Below are 22540 nucleotides of genomic sequence, written 5' to 3' on the forward strand. Positions count from 1 at the left end.
TCATAACGATCACTGAACACCTTACTGAGATAACTAACCACAAAATGCACGGTGTTCAAAACACACACTCTGAAGTCTCACTAAACGGCACACATTAGTTGCCTCTTAGTTGTGTTATTGATTTGATCAATGATAACTGCTGCTGTTTTCTTTTCAATGATCGGCACACTGTTCCCCCGTTTGTGCTCGTGTACTCTGACTACACACAGGTCTCAGTGAGTTGTTGGCAGTGTGTTTGCAGTTGTTCGGTAAAAAGTTGGTCCCTTTTCCCTAACTTTTCCACGCAAACAATGACTCTATGCTTCATACCCAGTGTCTGTTGTGTGTGTTTTTTTATTAGGTATGCTCACATTTTCCCTTAGAAGCTGCTCTGCACGGGGGTCACTGTTGTTTTTGTGTGCTTATTGAGTACTGAACTGATGCTTGTTTTCAATCGCTGGTAACTGATGGCTAATTTGAAATAAAATGTAGTTAGTGCATCATGTTGGTTAAGCTACTCCTGAATGGTAAGAAAGATTTGCATAACAGAGGCACTTGTCCAGTATGATGTGTATACAGTTTTGGCATTAGTTAGTAACATATACTAATACACCAATTTGTACATTTGCAGAAAAAGAATAATAATCCAATTCTACATGATTGTCAATTAAAATGTACAACAGAACAATTATCAATGGTGTGATATGAATATTAATTATTTTCTAAATAACCTTAACCCGTTGTTTAACCAACTCAATCTTTTACCAGTTCCTAACAGCACACTTTGCTGTTTCAATGTGTCATTAATAAAAGGTAGTAAAAGAGTGGTGTTTCTGGAAAGTGTGACCTGTTTGTTTTCTCTTTTTTGTATGTGTGTGTGTGTGTGTGTGTGGATGTTATCTCTTTGATGATATGAAAACATATCAAAGAAACGTTAAAAGTCCACTGGTGTAAAACAGTGCAAAAGTCTACAAAGATGTGACCATGACAGTGCAAAGTTAACGATTTGTTTTCAACTGTTGAGTCTGGCAGACATGACAAGTGACAGGTTTTTGCTGGAGGGTGATTAAAATCGGAGCAACATTTTTTTTTTTTCAACAGAAGAAGCACACAGATATTGATGATCACTCAAAAACATTGGTACACACAACTTCAGCACACATAAAAGCATATTTACAGCACTGGCACACACAGAAAATAGGCACACAGATTACAACACAGTAACCAGTCACAGATACTGAGCTACATAAGGCTTGACAACAAAACTTCCTCAGTGCTACATCTATGCTGAGTTTGTGATGTACAGGTTGCCACTGTCACACCCATTTAAAAATACTAAGTAATACACACAACAATGTTACAGCACTATCAGGTGGGTGATGGGCCATTATGGGTCATACACATAGTGGTTGGTACACCATGGTTCATAACACAAACTGACTCTGTTGGTTGTCTGCTCCGGTGCTGTCGCTGGGTCTCTATAAACATATAAAAAAACAATAATAAAAAGAAATTATTACACAAATTATGTTTAATGGTGGAAATGATGGCGATGATGGGTACCTCTGAGGTGGAAATGACACTAGCTTGGAGAGTAAAGAAAATGTGCTCCGTTAGTTCCTCATGGTAAACGATAGGTTTACCATGTATTTCCCATGCGTAGCCAAGGCATCAGACAACAATGTACTGTCTGTGTACAGATGTTGGACTCTGAGTCGGTTAATAAACATGCCCGATCATGCTGCGCTTTACAGGTTGATGTACTGTAGTTCGGTCATTGTCATGCGTTTGTATACTTTGCGTCATGCTCTCACAGTCACCTCGTTTTTAATGCTCTCTTTGACCCGGACACACGCAGACAGAGGGTCAAACAGCAGTAGAAAGCACTAGCCATTAGCTAGTGGGAAAGGAAAGATGTATGTATGCATGTGCTGTTGAATAAAAACGGAGTCTAAACGCTCATTGTGTATAAAATTTATTTCATGCAAGGACTTATATTTACACATTTTATTTGAATACTTTTCTGTTGCATAAATGTAAAATACATGCATTTACCTTTCCCCAAGTAGACCCACATCCCGAGCTGTGTCATATTGTACTTTTTTCCCCCACTTGAATTGCATGAGCATATAATTCACCTGCATCTCTTCACATCAAATCTTCACAAGTTTTTTTTTTTTCTCTTTTCCTTTTTAATATAGAACGTCCATTAATTACCACAAGAGACATGACTCGAAATGTAAAACTCTGGTCATTCAGAATAAAAACAAAACTTTGATGAGTTGCTATACTTTTTTTTTTTTACATCTTTCTACTAAAATTAACATTTTTGATTGGTCAACATGAAATTTGTTAAAGTGCCCTGAAAAATTGTGCATAATTATTGGGACAGTAACAGTATTGATGCTTTAAATCAATACACATACATACTCCAGGAGTCATTATGACATTTCTGGTTGATCATAACTCAATATATTTAGGCTCTACAGTGTTGCTGGGCCCCCTCTAACATATTGTGCTTTGTCATATAAAATTTTTCTTGAGCTGTGTTAGATTTTTAGGTGGTTTTCGCTTGGAGTTATGTATCCTACTAAAAGTTAGATCCTAGTAACTAATAATCAAGAGGGCATTTTTACTGTGATCAATGAGGGCGGTGCGAAAGGTACAGCGCGCACCTTAGAAAATAAAGCTTCCATTAAACTGTTATGAGCATGGTATAAGGTGTACTGATGCTACACTGGGAGCACTTATGTAATATCATGTCACTTATTACTTGCTTATACTTTGCCTGACCCGGTATGAAGGCACCGTTGTTTTATAATTCATGCGCCTCATCTTAATTTAGGCACCACAGCAGTAGTTGCCGCAGACTGATACTGTTTAAAAACTTGTAACTACCACTAAATATATTCATATAAAATATATTTATGCTCATAACAGCATTAGTTGGCTTTATGACAGATTGTTTAAGTGAAATCACGCTATTTTATTTGGAGGCCCCAGTCAAATAAATACAAGAAAATAAATATGTGAATTTGGGGAAAGGCAAAGAATGGCAGCTACATAAAAATCTCTGCTATGACTGAGTCTCTGGTAAAGCTGTCTCAAAATGCATAAAAATGACAAAGCTTTAGAAGCTTTTGAAATATTTTTTTTTTCTTACAGGTACTGCAACACAGCTTCTTGTTGAACAGAATTTTTCATGCAGTTCATGCAAATGAACAAACAGTTTTAGTTCTGTTGACATTAGATGTCTTCATCACTAGTATCATAGGAATTGTCATCATCTCCATATTGCCTAGGACATCATGAACCTTATGTTTATATATTTTTTAATGGCCACTCAAAAAAACATTAAGTCTTGTCTGGATTGCACTTTCACAATGGTAACGTCTCTACTTTGCAACACACAAAGCACTTAAGAGGAGTTTCCTTAACAGCTGGCAATGATACCTTTTGGATGTGTTTAAAAGCAATGTGTTGTTAATGTCCAGCATATTGTTAGCAGGGGTTACATCTTTATGAAAAAATCTTTCACAAAAATTGTAAAAAGCAGATGAGATAAAAGTTATTGGCTGAAGAGTATGCGAGATCAAAAGCAACAGAGCAACAGGCAATGATGTAAACACAGGGAAAGAGTGGGGTTAGCCTGTGGTCGAAGTAGAACAGTGCTTTGTCTGCAACTGAGGTGACACATGCAGAGTGGCATGTGCCAGTGTTTTCTAGCCTAGGTTATGATGACACACCCAAGGATAACACTTGGGAAGCTTGAGTATTAGCACAGTTAAGATACAGTTTTCCAGAAAAATAAAGAAATAAAAATGGAAGAAAAAAAAAAAAAAAGCAAGAGCGAAGGCAAGTGTAAAACCAAAATCTGACAGGAAGGGTTAGAAGGAGGAGAGTGGACTGGCCTTCCAATGGCATTGTATCTGCTACTCAACCATGCTACATAATGGATGGGATGGGAGAATGTGAGTGCTGCATTAGACAGGGTGGGCTGCAGGGCAGGGCGGACACTGAGGACACTCCAGAGGCATCCCCGCTCATGCCAGACATGCTGTTAAGGCTCCAAGGCTTTTCATAACCTTCAGTTGAAAAACAGAGAACGTTCTGAGTACACTGCAGCACTGAATCCATGACAAAGTGTTTTGGTGTTCCTCACTGATAATACTACACCTGTTGCTTTCTTGTTTTTGTCTCCAAAGAAACAGGTCAACACAGACAGGTCAACCAGACAGATTATTATTCTCCATGCATTGAGTGCATTAGGAGTACAACAGCATGCACCGGGTGGTACTGGAATGGTTTGGAGTATAACACTATAAAAGACCCTAAAAGGTAGGCACCTCAGGCAGTGAATGTTTTCTCAGCTACAAGTAGAATTTCATCCCATATGGCGTTCACTGCTGATGTGCTGGCTGCACACAGCTGGAGACTAACATGACTTTCTTAGGAATGTTTTGAACATTAATATTAAAACAAACAAAGAAGGGCTTAACCCTGCTCTCAAAGTGTAAAAATTGTTCAACTAGAATTTGGCTTTTCATAACATTAGAATTAATATTTGACTTTGCCTTCTTCCTCTATTTGTGTTGTTCTCCTTCACCATACTGATAGCACCCATCAGCAAGACACTTCATGCACCGTTATGGTCAATAGCAATGTACTCATAAGTCAGGATCCCGCATGGTATTTATCATTAAAACACATATACATACATGGTACACGCATAGCACATAAATACTTTGTTAGGCATGTAAGACAACACATTCTATATCATATAAATCTCGAAAATAGCTTTCTTACTGGTAAATAAATAAATAAATAAATAGCGGTATTACATTATGCATGGTATCAAAAAATATATTATGTAGATGTGGACAATTATTTTTGACATTTGTGGTGATTGTGCTTGGCCCTAACAGATGTTACTGTGACTTGGAATGTATACAATTCCCAAAGGGATGACTGAGGAGAAGCAGCTGCTGTGAAAGTGTGTGAAGGTCGTAATAAGAGGTTTGTAGTTGTGTGTGTTTTCTGTTTGTGTGCCTGTGTGAAACTGAGGTATAACACTCAGCAAAAAGAGAAAAGGAGCTTGTCCTGTCTATGTTCTACAGGGTGTCAGTGTCTTACGGGGGCCTGTGATTGGCTGTTACTGTACGTACCCCTCCTCACTCTGCCCCCTGTGTGGTTGGGGCGTTCAGCAGTGGTGACCAGGAAGCAGGGCCGCTCTCTCTCACTCGGGCTGAAGATTTCCTCCGGAGATATGGCCTGGTCTATATGAGGGCAATCTTCATTGGCCAGAGCTGCGTTAGCTGCCTCACCGTTTAGCTTGGAATCTTTTAGTCAAACAATTAAAAATAAAAAGGAAAGAAAAACACAAAAATATGGTTTCATACACATGATGTCTTTTCAGAAGAACTGCCTTTTTAATATAGCTGCCACTTCCATGCTCTACAACCTCAGTGCACATAGGAATTAGCCCATACAATAATACTAAATGTATAGTTGCTGTGCAATGTTTGCACACTGTCCCTTTGCAATCTGTTGTTTGAGCTCAAACTGGTCAAAATATCTTTGCATTAATGCCACCAAAGGATTGCAATAGGAAATCACGTGGCGTCTATTTACATGCTGTTAACATTACAAAGACTTAAGTTAGTGTTAAGAGTGAATCACAGTGAATCACTTCATTAAGAAGTTCAAAATCAATAGCAAGATTACTCACAGTCTGCCTCAGTCTCTTTATTCTTCTATCCAGAGTCAGATATGCTTTTCATCACATATTTTACTGATTGTTTTCAGTAGGAAATGCATTTGTTTAATCTCATGCCTGAATCATCAGCTGATTGAAGCGTGGGAACAGACAAACAATGAGCACAGTTGAGCAGTGATACGGCTGCTTCAGGAGGACAGAGGAGAGATGAGACAACGATGCATCAGAATAAATATTAACTTTGTTTCTTACCTTGAAACTTTATCTCGAAAACGTCGTCATGGGCGATGGGGCTCGGGTGTTGGGAGGTGATGCTTGCCTTACAGAAGTTAGGAGAACCTGGCTGGGGTGCCCGAGGGATGTGCCTATTTTTTTTCTTTGGTAGTTTCTGTTTTGCCATGGCCAGCGAGTAATACATTCCAAAGTTGTTGACTATCACAGGAACGGGCATGGCGATGGTCAGCACACCTGCCAGGGCGCACAAGGCTCCGACCAGCATACCAGAGGTTGTCTGAGGGTACATGTCTCCATAGCCCAGGGTTGTCATGGTCACCACAGCCCACCAGAATCCAATCGGGATATTCTTGAAGTGTGTGTGTTCGCTGGCTCGAGGGTCGTTGGGGTTGGCTCCAATCCGTTCAGCGTAGTAGATCATAGTAGCAAAGATAAGAACACCGAGAGCGAGGAAGATGATGAGGAGCAAGAACTCATTGGTGCTGGCCCGTAACGTGTGGCCCAGCACCCTCAGCCCTACAAAGTGACGTGTCAGCTTGAAGATACGCAGGATCCGCACAAAACGGACCACTCTCAGGAAACCCAGCACATCCTTAGCTGCTTTGGAGGAGAGCCCGCTGAGGCCAACCTCCAGGTAGAAGGGCAGGATGGCCACAAAGTCGATGATGTTCAGGGCGTTTCGGATGAAGTCAAATTTATTTGGACAGAAAGTTATTCGCATTAGAAATTCAAACGTGAACCACACCACACAAACGCCCTCAATGTAGGTGAGGTAGGCCGCAGTCTCGGTTTCTTGGTAAGTGTGCACCACTGTGATATTGTCCACCGGCTCGTAGTCAGTGCGGTTGATGATGGGGTTGAAGGCCTCGTGGGTCTCCAGACAGAAGGTGGTGATGGACACCAGAATGAAGAACAGTGAGGCCAGAGCAATCCACTGTGCAGGAAACACACACAGGGTGCAGAAAAGAGTCAGAGGCGAGAGAGGAGGGGGAGAAGAGAAGGACAGAGAGGAGAGTGAGCACAGTAATACATGCCATGTAATCAAGCTTCAAGGCTTGGAAACCATTCTTAGCACAGCCCAATGCAATTCAATCTATTATGTGAGACAATGGCATCTGGTTTAGCAGTGACAGTGGCATTAACACACACCCACCCTCTGTCACCGCATCCTCTCCTTGTATCTTGATTCACACGTGTCATTGTAAAAGGGACAATCAATACGAGCTTTCCGTTCTTCCTTCCCATCTCTCTACTGTGTCTCAAGGTCATTGCATTTTCAAGGGTATGCTACAAGCAGAAATACAAAGAGCAGGCACCAGCAGCAGCAGCAGCAGAAGCAGCAGCAGCAGCAGCAGCAGCAGCAGCAGCGGGGACATTAGTGTCAACCTCCATGACTAAATTTAGCTGGGGTTCTTCCCTTCAGCACCATCACTACAGTAGGTTTTTGCCCAGGTGATTAACTCTTGGGAATTGCAGTGAGCTGAAAGGCTGGCTGAGCTCAGAAGAGACTTCTATGAAAAACCTATATTTCCCTTAATGGCAAAAGAGTACTTTAGCCACCATCATATATTGATTGGATGATCTCATTTCATCACATTTAGGTTCAGAAATTTCTACATGTTACATGGATGTAACAGTATTCTCTCCTGAGGATTGATAGCTGTCAGCCTGTCCTCATATTATCCTCCTCTCATCATACTGTACTGGTGTTAGGGTTAGCTCATAGTCTTAATACATAAAGGTAAAAAAAAAAACAACTATATATTTAATGGGAATCTGATGTCAGTATGTTGTAGATGGTGGACAAAGAGGCAGGAAGGATGAGCAGATAGCCACTTCATGAGCCTTTAAATCACAAATGTTGGATCAATAAAACTTAGCATAAAGATGTCTTTATGAGGGGCTCTGTAGTGCTTCTCCAAAGTAATGCAGAGCTTTGTTAAGTAGCAGTGAGAAGTAATGAATGGCATCAGGGAGGCGTTAAGCTGGACTGATGCATTCTCTGAGAGTGAGGAAGTCTCAAATATGTATATTCATAGAGCAAAGGAAGCTCAGTGTCTTGGTTAGTCATGTCCTTTCACAGTATCTGAATAAGGCCCAAGATGGAAAACAGGCTCTCATCGTAGCATCTCATCACTGGCAATTCATCTCATCGGATTGAGGAAATCGCTATTGTTCATGAATGTCTGCTTCCCCTCCACGTTAGTGTAATGGTCAGACTGGACACAGAGTGTAAAGACTGTACACTACTGTGACTGCAGCTGTGTCTACAACAATGCAGAGTTCAAACTTCAGTTCCTATGAATAAAAATGAAGAATTGTGTTTGAATGTTATTTAAATTTCCTTAAGATTCACATCAACATATTTATCTTTTAAACAAACAACTATTACGTGAATGAAAGGACTGATTGACACTTTAATGAAGTCAATAATGCAGCTTTGTCCTGTTACTGCTGTTCAGCCTGTGTTTATACAGTGGAAGAGCGATGCTCTGTCCGTATTAAGGCATTAGTATGTGGTGTAGTTTTATCAGATTGCATAATATTGTTTTGTCCACCCCCTCTACAGTATGTGCTATTCACAATAACAAGTGCACCCTAGACTATAATACAAACCAATACAACCACACTGCAAACTATGACCTCGAAAAATAACAGCGAGTGGAATCAGCACTGAGTTACTGGACTGGATTACTGCCTGGGAAAAGCAGGCAGCTGTTCTGTGGTCCCCAGATCATCCAGTTCAGTCAACACCTTACAGATGCAGTCTGAGCTGATAATGTTTGCAGCATCTTACTTATCTTAAACCTTTAAACTGGGAATCAGTCCTTTTTTTTTGTGGTTCTCTAACACTGTAAACATAATTTTATTTTTGGATTGTTAGTCAGGCAGAACAAGCTGTTTAAATGTGTGAACTTGGATTTTATAAACTGTGATCGGCCAAATTATTCTTCAGTTGGTCCAGAAAATAATAATATAATATAAAAAACAACTCTTGTTATTTTGTTCTGCTTTTGCACACCAGCTAAAACAGATTTAATGTTTATATTAAATAATAATATATTATAAGCTACTTTCATGTTGACCGCTGATGCCTCATGTTACACTGGCTCACTCAGCCCTGTGAACATACCACCCTCCAAACTGTTAAACAAACGCTGCATCTTATCAGCCCGCCTCCTAAATGATGTGTCTTTGTGACACTTTGGAACAGTGTGGCCTGGAGGGAGGATAGCAGGCGAAAATTGTTTGCTCCTTATTGGCTAATTCTCACTGTTGCTGGCAAACCACAGGCCTACAGTGATGTGCAGTGACAATGGTCCACTGATGTACCCTCTGTGCACGGAGTCTGTAATTAACTCTCAGGCTCTGTTCTAATTAATCTTCCTGCCTGTGTGAGTGAAACTTTGTCAATCCTCTGCTTTAGTCTTGCCTGCTGTTAAATGTAGGACACATCTGAGGAAGTCCCTGCTTTGGGACATTTCCCTGTCTGCAGAGTGTAGTGAGAAGTAAAGGAAGTTTGTGTTGCCTAAGCCACTGCCCCTAATTCCTGCTGTAAGATCAGGAATGTGTTAATACAGTTCACGCTTTCTGGACGGAGCCTGATAAATAATTACAACAATCGTGCTGCTACAGCTGTCAAAGCAGCATGTAGCACAGCGACATTTGTAGGGGGCAGTGATCAAAAAACTAAAAACTCTGATGGTGTAAAGTCATTTCATTGTCACCAATGAGAGGCATTTCGCCCAGATGGAAGAGTGCCCATACCAAAGACCAAAAATGTCACCTCTAACAGGAGCCCATTTTTGTCTGGAGGTCTGCCACTAAACTTCTGGTGGTGCCAAAGATCTGTTCTCCTAAGGTGTAGCTGACCTATTTAACCAAAGAGCCAGCCTGCACAGGGATCCGCATGTCCTGGAAATATCAATCCAAAGACCTGTGAGAGTCAGAATGAGTTTCTTTATCTTCTTCTGTGAGCTAGAGGAGGAGTGGATGTAATGATTTGCATGTAAATTACTTTCTCAGATGAGATCTTTGGTTTGCTTTCAACCTCCGTTCTCTGTACAGTCACATCCCTGCTATGGAGACCCGGAGAGCAATGTCAAGGTCATCACAAGCTTCTCCAAAGCCTCTACCAGTATTTGTTTCACCGTAAAGCGACACACACAGCTTCTACTGTTTCCAACAGATGACACACTGTAGCTCAGAATGGGTATATAGTAACCAGCTATGGGGTTCCCACATCTACAGTAAAGTACAGACAGACCCAGAATATTATCAATCAACTCACCCTTGCATATTTGGAGGAGTAGGGGTCCTCAAACAGAGCCCAAACACGCCTCTGCCACCGGCTCCACAGGCTCCCACTCCTGACATCAGGAGATCCTCCCTGCGCCAGCCTCCTTGTCATTTCATCCACATCATCCTCAGTATGCTCCGGCTCTGGCTCCGGATCATCGCTCCCCAGGTCTAACAGGCCCCCCCCGCCGAAACTATCAAGGGCCTCCTCGGCGTCCCGGTGCTGGCGATAGGTCATCCAACAGCATGGCTCCACGTCTGTCTCATCAATGCCCCAGAAAGCCAGTTCCTCCTCATAGAGGGGCCCGCAGACATCAGCCGGGCAGTGCAGTTTACCTGTCCTGTAATAATTAAGGATGTGTGCAAACACGCCAGGGTGGCGGTCGAAGAAAAATTCCTCGATCTTGGCATCATAGTCAAAGTGGTTGGGTGCATCAGGCTCGGCCAGCCAGGACAGGCGAGTTCCAGGTAGGGTGCGCAGGGTGCTGCGGTATGTCTGATGTCTGATCCCTCCCACGTTTATCACAATGCGATCCTTGTCGTCGCTCAGGCCCATTGCGTCCCCTAGGCATTTCTCCAATAAGTTCCCTTCATCGCAAAGGTAAGTCTAGGCGCACCGTGCAACCCTGCACAGCAGTGATTAGACCCGAGGAAACAATTACATAAGGAAATCAGCGCGCAAAGCAACCTGTCGTTTCTCACTAACTATGAAATAATCAGGGCTGCTCGACACGCACCAGGCTACATTCCCTCTAAACCCAGTCCTTTCTACACGCACCTGCCATGCAACTGGAGGATCATAAAGGCTCGGAGCCGCCACACTCACTGGAGGGTATGGAATCGAAATCCAAAACGACTGCAGCCAATGGCATCACATTAGGGATGGACGTCACATCGTCGGTAAATCCAAGATGTCGAGATAAAAAGGACCAACGCTGGCCATGTCCACCCCACACACACAGTAAATCCAGCACATGGGACTCCACAGGTTGCAGTAGGTGGTCAGATCAGTCCTGAGCAGGTTTATGACTTTCACTGCAAGGTGACTGCGGTGGTGCTGAGCGGACAGCGCCTGTCCGGCAGCTCCTGGTAGAGACTGTGCTGCTTCTGTCCCCCCTCTGTTGCTGCCTACAGACTCGCCTCCTTCACACCGACGCTCAGCCCGCTCCCTCTCTGCGTTTAACGACGCTCCGCCACTGTGCAGCAGGTCTTTGTCTCAGATCACAGATGCTCTCCTGCGCTGAGACTTCCCCATCAGTGAAGCATTGCTCAGAAAAACATCAACAACTAAAAGGGAGGAAGATGTTCTCGTCTCCGTGCTGCGTGACAGAAAGAAAAACCGAGAGATGAGAGGGCGACAAACGTCCAAAACGCCCAGACTGCGTGTTATTCACACCGTACACTCAGCTCTACTGTCAGATCAGATGGAGCATGCTCAGTTAAAACGAACTTCTCCAATTAAGACAGTTGAAAATGTCACTGCAGCGTTTCCTCTCACTCTCACTTACTGTCGGTCAGCGGCGGTCGGAGGTTGGGAGGAGAGTGTGAGTGAGGGGAGGGTGGGCATCATCTTCATGCACTGATGGTCGGAGATGATGAGACCCTGGAGACATGGAGGCGCAGATCTGGCCCCCAGCATCAAAGAGTCTGATCTGTTGTCATGTTATGATAGATTTATGGATGTAAGGAGTCAGAATATATTGTTGACAATCTACACGTGTGTGTGTGTGTGTGTGTGTGTGTGTGTGTGTGTCTGTGTGTGTCACTGCGCTGAGCGATGATATTTTGGGAGGAATATGAGATTTTTTTTTTTTTTGCGCAACTCCATGTGCGCTTCTCCAACGCAGGCCAACAGGTGGCGCCAGTGCTCGCTGCAACACATGTTTTTGGCCTTTTTTTTTAAATTCAAGTTAAGTTCGTTAATTATTGTGTTTTGTTTAAAAAAGGTCCCAGTCCAGGTGTCATTTTGGCGCAGATCCGGGTCCAGGATGAATCACACAGTTTAATACGCAGCTTTACGCACAATTTCTGATGAAAGAAAATCATCTGAATGAGAAAAGATGAAATAATGCTGCACAGATTTTTACATTTCTTCTTTCTTTCAGTGAAAACATGGATCTGAGCTCCCCCCTGCATTTCCTCCCTGCTCGCTCTTCTAGTCTCCTTCTCCTCCTGTCTGCTCCACTCGGTGGGCAGTTCTCCGTCTCGGTTTTCACTCCTGATTATAAAGGAGGGGTTTCCAGCGTAGAGGCGCTCAACCCGGACAGTAGTCAGCTGCCACTAAGAGTCTGATTTGGCAAAAGGACGAGCCGGTAAAAAAAACTCTCATCATGGCTGTGGCGGGCTGCACGAAATGCATTAAATATATGTTATTCTTCTTTAATTTTATTTTCTGGGTGAGTTAAACTTTTTTTTTTTTTGTACTTTTTAAATCTGTGTCTTTTGTGTGTAACAACTTTCCTATAACTTTCTCACTTGTTGTGCAGCTGATGGCTTTTAAATTCATAAATGTTGCATCCTGGAGGTCTCCCCGACGTGGTGTATTAATTATACTGCTAAGTCTTTTAGAGAGGAGAGAGGAGTCTCTCTCTGGAGTTTGGCCAGGCAGGGATGAAAACGCTCTTACACTTCATCTACTGTTATTTTCTGCATGACCGAGCACCAGTGCAGGGACAGAGAAAGAGTGGGGAGCCCTGCAGGCTTTAATGGGGGCTTCAGTCCCCTCAGTCTTGTTATGTGATAGAACTTTATTTGTTTATTGTTTAATATGTCTCATATTAACCCTGTTTCAGATCTATCATATTGATTATAAACTCCAGACAGGAGGGTCCTATGGAAATAAAATAACAACATAAACCTCAGTACTGTTAATTCTGCTTCTTAAGATGGATTCAAAACACACAAAGAGAGAGATTGGACAGACGTAAGAGAGTTTCTGTGTGAGGGGAAGCTGTTTCCCTGTCACACTTCCTTTGTTCCCACCTGATCACCAGGCTGTAGTAGCTGCTCCCTTTAAACCTTTATAGAGCTCAGGAAGCTGTTCATCTGTCGGTCCAGTTTTATTATTCACTTAATGCATGTTCATCCTGAAAACTGAATCCATTTCATTTCAGGAAAAGTTATTTCAGCAACAAGGGACTTGCCACTTCAGTTCAGTAGCAGCTGTCAGCTTTGTACGCTTCATTATTCATCCGGCTTCTTGCAGATGTGTCGTCCACTCCGCGTGTTCCCTCGCGGCCTTGCTCAGCCAGAATTGATCACTTGTTTGTGAATTTACACTTGGTTTGTCTCCACAGAGCAGACATCTTTTTTTAGGTGAGCACAGAGTCACCATATCCTGGACACTCCATGTTTGATTGAGTGTTTCCTCTCTTGGCTTTGCTGCTGTGCCTGTGATTGTGAAAACTCGAAGCCGTCTCTTCCTCACTTTGCTTTTGTTATTCATGTCAAGAACAATGGAGGGCAGCCATGACACTAAATGCGCCCATATCTTGATATAAACATTGGGATAAAGAAAAAACACATCAGCATGTGAAAAATAAAATGTACAACCCCTCAGAAGTTATGCTCCATCAGCTTTTACATGTAATATCTACATCGGAGTATTTCTCTTTATTAGACGCAGAACAGAGAGATAAGGGGAGATAAAGCTGGACAACAAAGTTACTGAGTTGGCTTTTAAAAATGCTGTGAGGACACGTCGGTGCTGTAGGTCACTGAGGTGTCAGGATATCCTCTTATCACGGTGGAGCTGGACAGAGAAGAACATTAGTAGAAAGGTTTGAACACTGACCTGATCTTGAGAGAGTCAGGTTTTGTGCCACTGAGATGTCGTGGCCCCCTCTGTTGCTGTCATATAGTTTAAAGCCTTTGTGAAAAGTCTTAAAAATTGATAACTACATGTTTGCTTTAATATTCATCCCAGCTGATCCTCCTCGAGGTTTCACCAAAGTGAAGAAACATGCAACAGAATCATTAAAACCTTGTTCTCTTTGGGACAGCTGGCCGGAGGTGTGATCCTAGGAGTGGCCCTGTGGCTCCGCCATGACAGTCAAACCAGCGATCTCCTCACACTGCATCTGGAGGGACAGCAGGCACCAGGCACTTTTTATATCAGTGAGTATACGGCTTTTACAGTCAAGCTTCTCAACACACCAGCGCTTCAGTAGCATGAAAGACGGCTCGTTCCCCACACAGCTTTAATATAAATCTGTGTTTTTGAGTTTAAAGTGACTTCATTGTTGTTCAGTATTTGCTAGTTGACTTAAAAACCTAATGAAATTATTCTCATCACTGCATCAGTGGACTTGTTTTTCAAAGATGAGAAAGGTGCTAATTCACACTTCAATGCATAATGTCCACGGCGTGCACTGGCCTGAATTTAGATATAAACAGCACACAGAAGAACAATAGATAAATATCAACTACAACAATACAAATGTGCTCAAAAAATAACCTAAAAGTGAATCATCGCCTCAGTGCCACAGTCTCTGTTTCCTGGACGCTCAGTCATCATTCAGTGTCCCACCTAATTCTTGAAACATGCCTCACCACAGGAAGCTCATTGTTAACACAGTGATGGCAGTAAAGCAATTAATAGAAACATAATAGAATTACCAGTCTTTCACACTCAACTCAAACTATGTGATTAAAATCCAGAAATAGCAGCAGCAGCAGCGCCGTGACCTCTAAGAAAAGTCCAGGAAACAGGACCTGCGTAAATCCGCAGTACAAGTGGCACAGCCAGCGTCTCCCCAGTGTTTTTACTCAGCCGTCCATATGAAAGGATAACCACATAGGTGATGAGCTCAAAATCAGATAAATCCACATGTTTCTGGTTTCTAAACGTCCTAGCTTTGAGGTTCTTTCAGGAGAGAGGCCAGATGCTTCAGACAGATGTTGAGACATATATGGGCTCTGGGGAAACAAACAGTCTGTGAGCACGGTGCTCAAATAGAGGCATCATGTTCTCTCTGTTACTCTAAAGTGTTCGATCCTCAATTATTTTCAAGAGTTTTGTGTTACTGTAGTGTACCATGTTCTCTGTTTATCTTGTAAAAGTCCTAAAGTCTTATGTGCCTCATGCAGGAACTACACTCATAAATTATCATTATGTCTCCTCAGCTGCCCTCAGCAAGCCACAGATTGGCCCTAAAACCTACAATGCATGTATTTCAAAGGTCCATCATCTTAGTTTGTTGTGGTGGTGAACTCTAGTGAGCCCATTAATTTACATTTGGGCTCCTGCTGCTCTCCCATACTTACCCCTCAGTAAGTATACAGAGCAAAGGCGAACCCATGCTTTTTATAGAGGTGAGGCACACTTGTGATTTTAGAGGCCGGGCGGCAGGAGAGGCCCACCCAAGCGAGATCAAGGCAATGTTTCTTTTTTTTTTTTTACCCTCTCTTGAACATACGCCCTTGCATAATTCAAATAGCCTCGTACATCTGCACATTACCCCTGAAATTAGAGTTTGGGGTGGATGTTTTTAGCATGCTGGCACAGCAAAGTGGTATTTATGTAAGGCTGAAAATACACATTCTCCTACCTCCTAACCAGTGCCTGAAATCAGTTGTCGGTAGTCAAATCGGGTTAGTGCCTCATACTGTAGGAGATTTTATGACACAAAGAGACAGAGGATTTCAGTCTATTTCTTCATATTAGAAAAATATATAAAGTTTATTTTGTGAGTAAACAGGCTGAGAAGGAAGGCAAACATGTTGATATGAAATTGTACGTCATTGTATGCGATGGGACTGCTTTTATCTGGGGCCTCCCGGCAAGTGAAACCTACTTTGTAGCTACATTAACTGCTTTGTATAAACAGGACGTTTGTCCCACAGGAAAATTCCAGTAAACAAAGACACGCTGGGTTCAAACTTCCATCTAAAGCAACTGTGTTTGATATATTTTTCATTAATAAAGCTGTTAGGGATCCAGTAGCTATGTATAGCAGGGAGTGATGTTCTCTACTGTGTCTCGTCAGCTGACAGTTTTAATAGTAACTAGCATTTCCCCAGTTTAAACTAACAAACTACTACTTCAAGTACTGTGACTGACTTTTTAAGAGAGCAGTCAAAAATGTGAGGTGTGAAGAGAATGAAATAGGGAATTCAATACTTTTATACTCTGAAATGTGGAAGGTAAATATGGAGCAACAGCCAGAAGAAATTAGTTTAGTACGAAGACAGGAAACAGGGTAATTAGCCGGTCTGGCTCCGTACACACAGTACAACATGTAGAGGCCACACTGGCTGCTTTGGTCTGTTGCAGCTATATGTCAACGTCACAGCCACAATTTACAGAGCAAGACCGGCCTGTAAACAAGTATAAAACAAATATAACTAAATGATAGCACTATAAAAAGATTAAAGTAAAGTAAAATTTACATTTCTACATCTAGTCTACATGTAGTAGATTATAAGTCTCCCATGTGTCACTTCCTATGCTCACAAGTAGTTGTTTTTACACTTTACACTGATTAAATAGATGAGATAAAGTGTCACTAGGTCCAACTTCATATTGAACATATATAGGAAAAACATTTGTAATTATAACTTATATTATAATTACAACTGCTGATTTGCTGAATTGATGAGTGTGTTTTCTATGTTGATCCTAACAGCTGGAAACACAGATGTAATTCCCAATGAATGTGAAATATATTATTTATATAAATCTAATATTTACTAGTTTACTACTAATTTAGTTTTTTCTTAAAATGTCAAATATAACAAGGTGGTACTATGTAACTAGAGTAAATAATAGGCTACTTTCTACATTTCCTTTGTAATTGTTACGTAATGACACAAGTCTGTACTGGAAATATCCCAGTAAGAAAAGTATGAGGAAAATCTCTTGTTAATTACCAGGAAAATCTGGGACCTATAAAACAAAGTGGTACCATGTATTTCTAAATGACTGTTTCTGTGTTTACATACTCAGAGACTCAGCAGTTCTCTGCTTTGCTCTCTTATTTCCTTCGTGTTAACAATATGACATAAGGAAACGTTCGCATGTGTGCGCCACCTTCACTGTGAGGAATTTCTTTTTCAGTGTATTAGCATGAAGCCCTGTAAGTGTACACACAAGTGTATCACACCTATGGCTTCTTTTGTTTTGTTTTTAATAATATATGAGTAGAAAGGAAGTTCAAGTGGGGCTTTTAGCCGGTGTTCTTTCTTTCCCTCTCTGGAGATTACACTCTGAGACAAGAAACAAATGAACTTCCCCAGTGGTCTAAAATTGCCCGTCTCCCTTAAAGTCTCAATAGCTTTCAAACCTCAAAGGGTGTTGTCATAGTAATGGAGGGCAGTGGAAATAATGCCTGCTCTGCTGCATTGCTGGGTTACTGGCCCTGGTAGCCGTCTCTCACTACGACAAAAACACATCCTGAAAGAGCAAAGGGGAGAGGGGGGGGGTGTTGAGCTGAGACAGAGAAAAGAAGACAGAGTGTCGATGTCAGTTTGAGGAAGGCTTGTGTGTGATCTGTGAGGCTCGATGTGAGGACTTGTGAGGTGACCCGAGTCTTTTACTGTCGGCCTGTTTTAGACCATTAGAGGCTGTGTTTGTTTTCTTTGCGAGAACAGAAAAGCCAGAAACACACTGCTCTCAGATGGTTTCTCTAAAAGCACTGGTGGGAGAAGCATACCCATCCTTCATGTAGGTAAACGTACCACTCATTTACTTTATATACTGTTAGCTTGTGTAGCACAGTGGTTTGAAACCTTGAGATCTGATGGATCATGAGAGGAATAATGAAACAGGAACGAAAGAGACACGACATAAACATTTGACTTTCTTGCCTTCTTCTGTGAAAGTTATTGAAATGAAACAATTTGGGAAACTGTAGAGCGAAATCCTTTTAGATCAAACAACGTCAAAGAAATCTGAAACATGGCAGCCACCTTTTCCCCCAAATGTCCACGGAAACAGGATTTAAAGTTTTAGTGTCAGAGTTCAGAGTTTAATTGAACTGAAGTCATTAAACAAACTTACATTTGTGCAAAATGATACCCAGGTAATTTATGTTTACGGATACATTGTGGAGCTGAGCCACCGCGTCTCTAATCTCCTTAAATCACTCAGATAAAAACAAGAAGAACACGATTACAGGAATTATGTATTTTGCCTCGTTACATAAGCTGGACATATAAACACATGAATAAATGTTTTTATATAAATAGTCTAGCGTTAATCTATTCTATTTTCTGCTGTGTTTCCTCGATTCCTTTCTCCTTGTATTTATAGCTTGCACTATTTTACATTATGCTGCTTGTAGGGTAAACGTGTATTTTAACTCCGTTGAATATAACAGCTATCACTTTGCAAGTACATTGTGCAGTGAATCATCATGTAACTCATCAAGTTATTTTGTATTAGATTTTACATACAATACAAATCCTGTGGTATTTAAAATAATGTGTATGTAATGTGTTGTGAATGTAACCAACAATAACACTAACATGTTAACAGGTTATACTGTGCATAATAACACATCAGTTATGTGTAGCATAATAGTAAGTCTGAACGACTGCACAATCACTATTTTTACTTTTAATACTCAGTTTTGTTTCTGATCATGTACATTAATAAAAAAAAAAGGAGACTTATCTTCTGCGTCTACCAACTGAGCTACTGCCGCCCCAAACCTGAGTCAGGTCTCTGCCATTCATTGAGTTTTTCCTGCAACAGGACGACCTGCACCGATGCCAGCTACACATTTCGGGTTGCTGTTAAAAGTCTTGGGGACTGTGTATTTCTGTCTTCACCGTAGATGATGGTCAAAAGTGGATTTTTGAAAAATTATTTACATTACTTTTTAAATAATTACATTTCTTGAGCTTTCAGCGTAAATCATTTCAGACTCATTTATCAGTTTAATCACACAAAGATGTGTGTGTGTGTGTGTGTGTGTGTGTATTCACATGGTCCCACTGTTTCCTGGGGAAGGATAACACTCCGGGTTGGGGCAGAGGGCGTTTGTGGTGTTTAGGGGGTGTTTGAAAGTCATTTCCTGCTCTGACAGCTGAACAGCATCAGCTCCACCTCTCTCTTATGACCTGGGAGCCGTTTATCTCCAGGATGTCAATAATGGCATGTCATCCTACAGGGGAAGCAAAAGGAAGTCCATTACCAAACAATATGTGGATCAATGAGCAGCAGGCGCTCAGACGCTGCTCTGACACTGCTGCCCCCTTGTGGATTTGAGGACACGGTGGAGACACGTTGAACCACTGTTCTGTGAATTCAGTTTTCTGCTGTGTCTGTGTTTGCAGGTGTGTACATACTAATAGCTGTCGGGGCCGTGATGATGCTCGTGGGCTTCCTCGGATGTTATGGTGCCATTCAGGAATCTCAGTGTCTGCTGGGGACAGTGAGTGTCTCGCATGTTGACTTCCACGCCTCTTAGTTTTATCCAATCAAATCAAACAAGTCGTTCCAACACGCTGTCTCATTTTATTTCCTCAGTTCTTCTTCTTCCTGGTGATCCTCTTCGCCTGTGAAGTGGCTGCAGCAATCTGGGGTTTCATGAACAGAGACACAGTAAGAAACCGCACACATACAAGGCGACATTTCACCTCCAGTGTGTGTTGTTGTGTTTCTAAAACGATCTTTCTGATCCCCGCTGTCCACAGATCTCCAAAGAACTGATCAACTTCTACGACTCTGCATACATTAAGGCTGTGGATGTCTCAGGGTCTCCCAGTAAAGATGCTGCAATCAAGGTGCTGGAGGTTTTCCACAAAACAGTAAGTCAAGAGAGAAAATCCTCACTAGCTCACCTACTTGGTTTTGTTATTAGAATGAATAGAAATGTATTTTATTCGTGCATCTATTGAGCGATCTTTTTGTTTCTGCTTCTTCAGCTCGACTGCTGTGGTAAAGGAGATGACAGTGCGCTCTTTAAACAAGTCGTCGGCACCTTGTGTCCCACAAAGTCTCCAGCAGACTTCGTAGGAACATCTCAGGTAAACAAACAAAACAAACTGGTGGGGATTTTTGCTACAGTACCTACTCTATAAACATTTTTATTGACTGAAGAAATGTTCCTCTGTGCTTAGACCCTCAAACCAGACGAAGAAAAAGAAATCATGATGACATTGATATTGTTAATATGTCAGCTATTTACATAGTCAAGTCTGATTATTTTATTTATTTGTTAATTAAAGTAACTATTTAATTCACACCTTGGGGGAAAACTGTTTAAACACAATATTAGTTTAACTTCACTTGGTACCAAAAGGTTGTTTTGAAATGATGTTAGTGTTGAGAGCTGTTGGTTTACATTTTCAGACTGAAATGGTCATGTTTCAAACTCAACAAGCTCAAATTTGACCTTAAAACTGTCATAAATGTATTGTTGTCCAAACTAATGCACATGACGTGTATGTCTGAGAAGAACTGGAGTAGCTCATCATCTTTAGTTTGTGTTAATCACTGTGGTTATTTTAACATTAGTTACTCATTAGTTTTAGCAGGATTAGAGTCTTAAGAAAATCATCATATGTTAAAATGCTGATGTATCATTTATGGATTAACTTCCTGTTACTACATCCGGTGGTTAAAAGCAGCCCAACATTCACCGACTGCTGTTTTTGTTCATACGATTCAGAATTTTCACCTTTAAGATTTTCTCAAACAAATCTTTATTAGACTTTTAGAGTATTTCTTTGGGAAGGTACTTACACCTTTACTTGAATATTGAGTTTGTTTACAGCAATAAAGAACTGTATTCTTTTCAAGCTCTAGATTGTATTTACAACATATTCCTGATACACGATTAATTATTCAGGTGTGTGTGGTCAGAACCAGCAGATATTGTGCACCTTGTTTTGACAGCAGCTCTCTTACGTATGACCATGATGATCCATGACAGTGTGTGTACAGTGTGGTAGGGTAAAACATCTTCATCCATCACGTTGGCGTGATCAGAGTCTTTATTCCATCCCTGGCTTCTTGCAGAGCTGTCACGTTAAACTGATCGACCTGTTCTCCGAGAAGCTCTACCTGATTGGTCTGGCTGCCCTGGCAGTTGCTGTGATCATGGTGAGTGTCATTTATTTCACACCGCTGTGGTCTGTTAAGGCTCACAACACCTCCCTGAAACTCCCGCTTCTCTCGGCTGTGATAAGGATGCAGGCTCCACCACACTGACATATTGAATTAACCGGTTCTGTCCCTTTTCCCCACTTAGATCTTTGAGATGATCTTTACCATGGTGCTCTGTTGTGGGATCCGGAACAGCCCTGGAGTTTATTAGGAGTCCCGCCAACAAGCAGCAGAGTCCGCATCTGCTTACAATGAGATTATTTTATCATTATATACACCAGCTCCTTTTCCCTTTTGATTTCAACATGACAAGATGGATATCGCTCCTCTTCTTTTAGATCAGAAACTACAATAAATAGTTTTTAATATTTCTAATCTATCAACATTCATCTGTCTTATACAATCGTTTAGCTTCTGTCTGTCAGATGTTTTTATTTATCATAAAACGCTTCTTATGAATCTTTTATATATGCAGTATGTTGTGAAATATTTCTCTGAAGTCATTCAGCTTAATGCTCTTTTTATGGATGTATAAATTGTACATACACTCACCATATATTAATAACACTTAGGAGAGTCCATATGTTCCCTGATTATTGTTTGTGACGCATCTCACTGCAATTTTAGTGTTATCGTGTAATTTAACAGCAGGGTTTCAGCGGTCTAAGGTAATATTCATGTCTTAATGTAATAATTGCAGACAGTGAGTTAACCTGTGTGTTTTTTAGTTTACCTTCATGAACATGTGAAACACCCCTCCTTAAATAATGACAAAAAAAAAAGTAATTTTATACTTAATCTGTCTTAATAATTCTAATAAATTATGTCACCTGTCTTGTATTATTGATTTTCAACCTTTTCTTGCTTTTAGCCTTATTAAGATGAATCATTTCTCATCATCTGCTGCTTCAGGTTTTGATCCATTTCAAGGGTGAAACTATTGTATTTACCCAAAGAGATGCAAAGAACAGAGAAAAGTTAAGAAAATAAATTAAATAAACACAGTTGGTGTCAGAATAGAGTTTTCCTCCATCTTGGGATCCATTGTAAAAGGAGAGCCCCCCCCCCCCCTTTTTTTTTGTGTCATGCATCCAATTCTAATAACCCAAACCCTAAACGTCCTCTGTTTTACATTATGCTGCTCGATCCATCTGTTCCTCTAAACCTCCCTCAATACAGGTGTTCAGGTGTGTCACCACAGGTGGGCAGTGTGGGATCAACACTGCTCTTGTTCAGTCAGCTCCACCTTTCCCACTGCA

General features: G+C 41.3%; 2 protein-coding genes across 2 annotated transcripts; one reads left to right on the plus strand and one right to left on the minus strand.

Annotated features, from left to right (window-relative positions):
* Nucleotides 1–6: 6 nt before the first annotated feature.
* kcnc1b (potassium voltage-gated channel, Shaw-related subfamily, member 1b) lies at nucleotides 7–11653 on the minus strand. Its single transcript, XM_026366095.1, has 4 exons — nucleotides 10221–11653; nucleotides 5948–6863; nucleotides 5145–5318; nucleotides 7–1457 (listed from the first exon to the last, which is right to left on the minus strand). Exons 1-4 carry the CDS (start codon nucleotides 10782–10784, stop codon nucleotides 1348–1350), a joined length of 1764 nt encoding a protein of 587 aa, XP_026221880.1. The 5' UTR covers nucleotides 10785–11653; the 3' UTR covers nucleotides 7–1347.
* Nucleotides 11654–12465: 812 nt separating this feature from the next.
* Nucleotides 12466–22124, plus strand: LOC113165270 (CD81 antigen-like). The gene is made up of 8 exons (XM_026364659.1): nucleotides 12466–12624; nucleotides 14230–14344; nucleotides 19508–19605; nucleotides 19701–19775; nucleotides 19868–19981; nucleotides 20099–20200; nucleotides 21195–21278; nucleotides 21427–22124. Exons 1-8 carry the CDS (start codon nucleotides 12559–12561, stop codon nucleotides 21490–21492), a joined length of 720 nt encoding a protein of 239 aa, XP_026220444.1. The 5' UTR covers nucleotides 12466–12558; the 3' UTR covers nucleotides 21493–22124.
* Nucleotides 22125–22540: the final 416 nt, after the last annotated feature.

The sequence above is a fragment of the Anabas testudineus genome, chromosome 6, assembly GCF_900324465.2.
Source record: "Anabas testudineus chromosome 6, fAnaTes1.2, whole genome shotgun sequence".
Classification (NCBI taxonomy): domain Eukaryota; kingdom Metazoa; phylum Chordata; class Actinopteri; order Anabantiformes; family Anabantidae; genus Anabas; species Anabas testudineus.

Bases quoted from the DNA above. Each gene is read 5' to 3' on its own strand.
- LOC113165270 (XM_026364659.1), top strand. From the start codon at position 12,559: ATGGCTGTGGCGGGCTGCACGAAATGCATTAAATATATGTTATTCTTC. The intron at 12,625-14,229 runs GTGAGTTAAACT...TCTTTGGGACAG, and splicing joins TCTTTAATTTTATTTTCTGG to CTGGCCGGAGGTGTGATCCT. The intron at 20,201-21,194 runs GTAAACAAACAA...GGCTTCTTGCAG, and splicing joins ACTTCGTAGGAACATCTCAG to AGCTGTCACGTTAAACTGAT.
- kcnc1b (XM_026366095.1), bottom strand. From the start codon at position 10,784: ATGGGCCTGAGCGACGACAAGGATCGCATTGTGATAAACGTGGGAGGG. The intron at 5,319-5,947 runs GTAAGAAACAAA...TTTGACTAAAAG, and splicing joins TTTCGAGATAAAGTTTCAAG to ATTCCAAGCTAAACGGTGAG. The intron at 1,458-5,144 runs GTACGTACAGTA...ATATGTTTATAG, and splicing joins AGGGGGCAGAGTGAGGAGGG to AGACCCAGCGACAGCACCGG.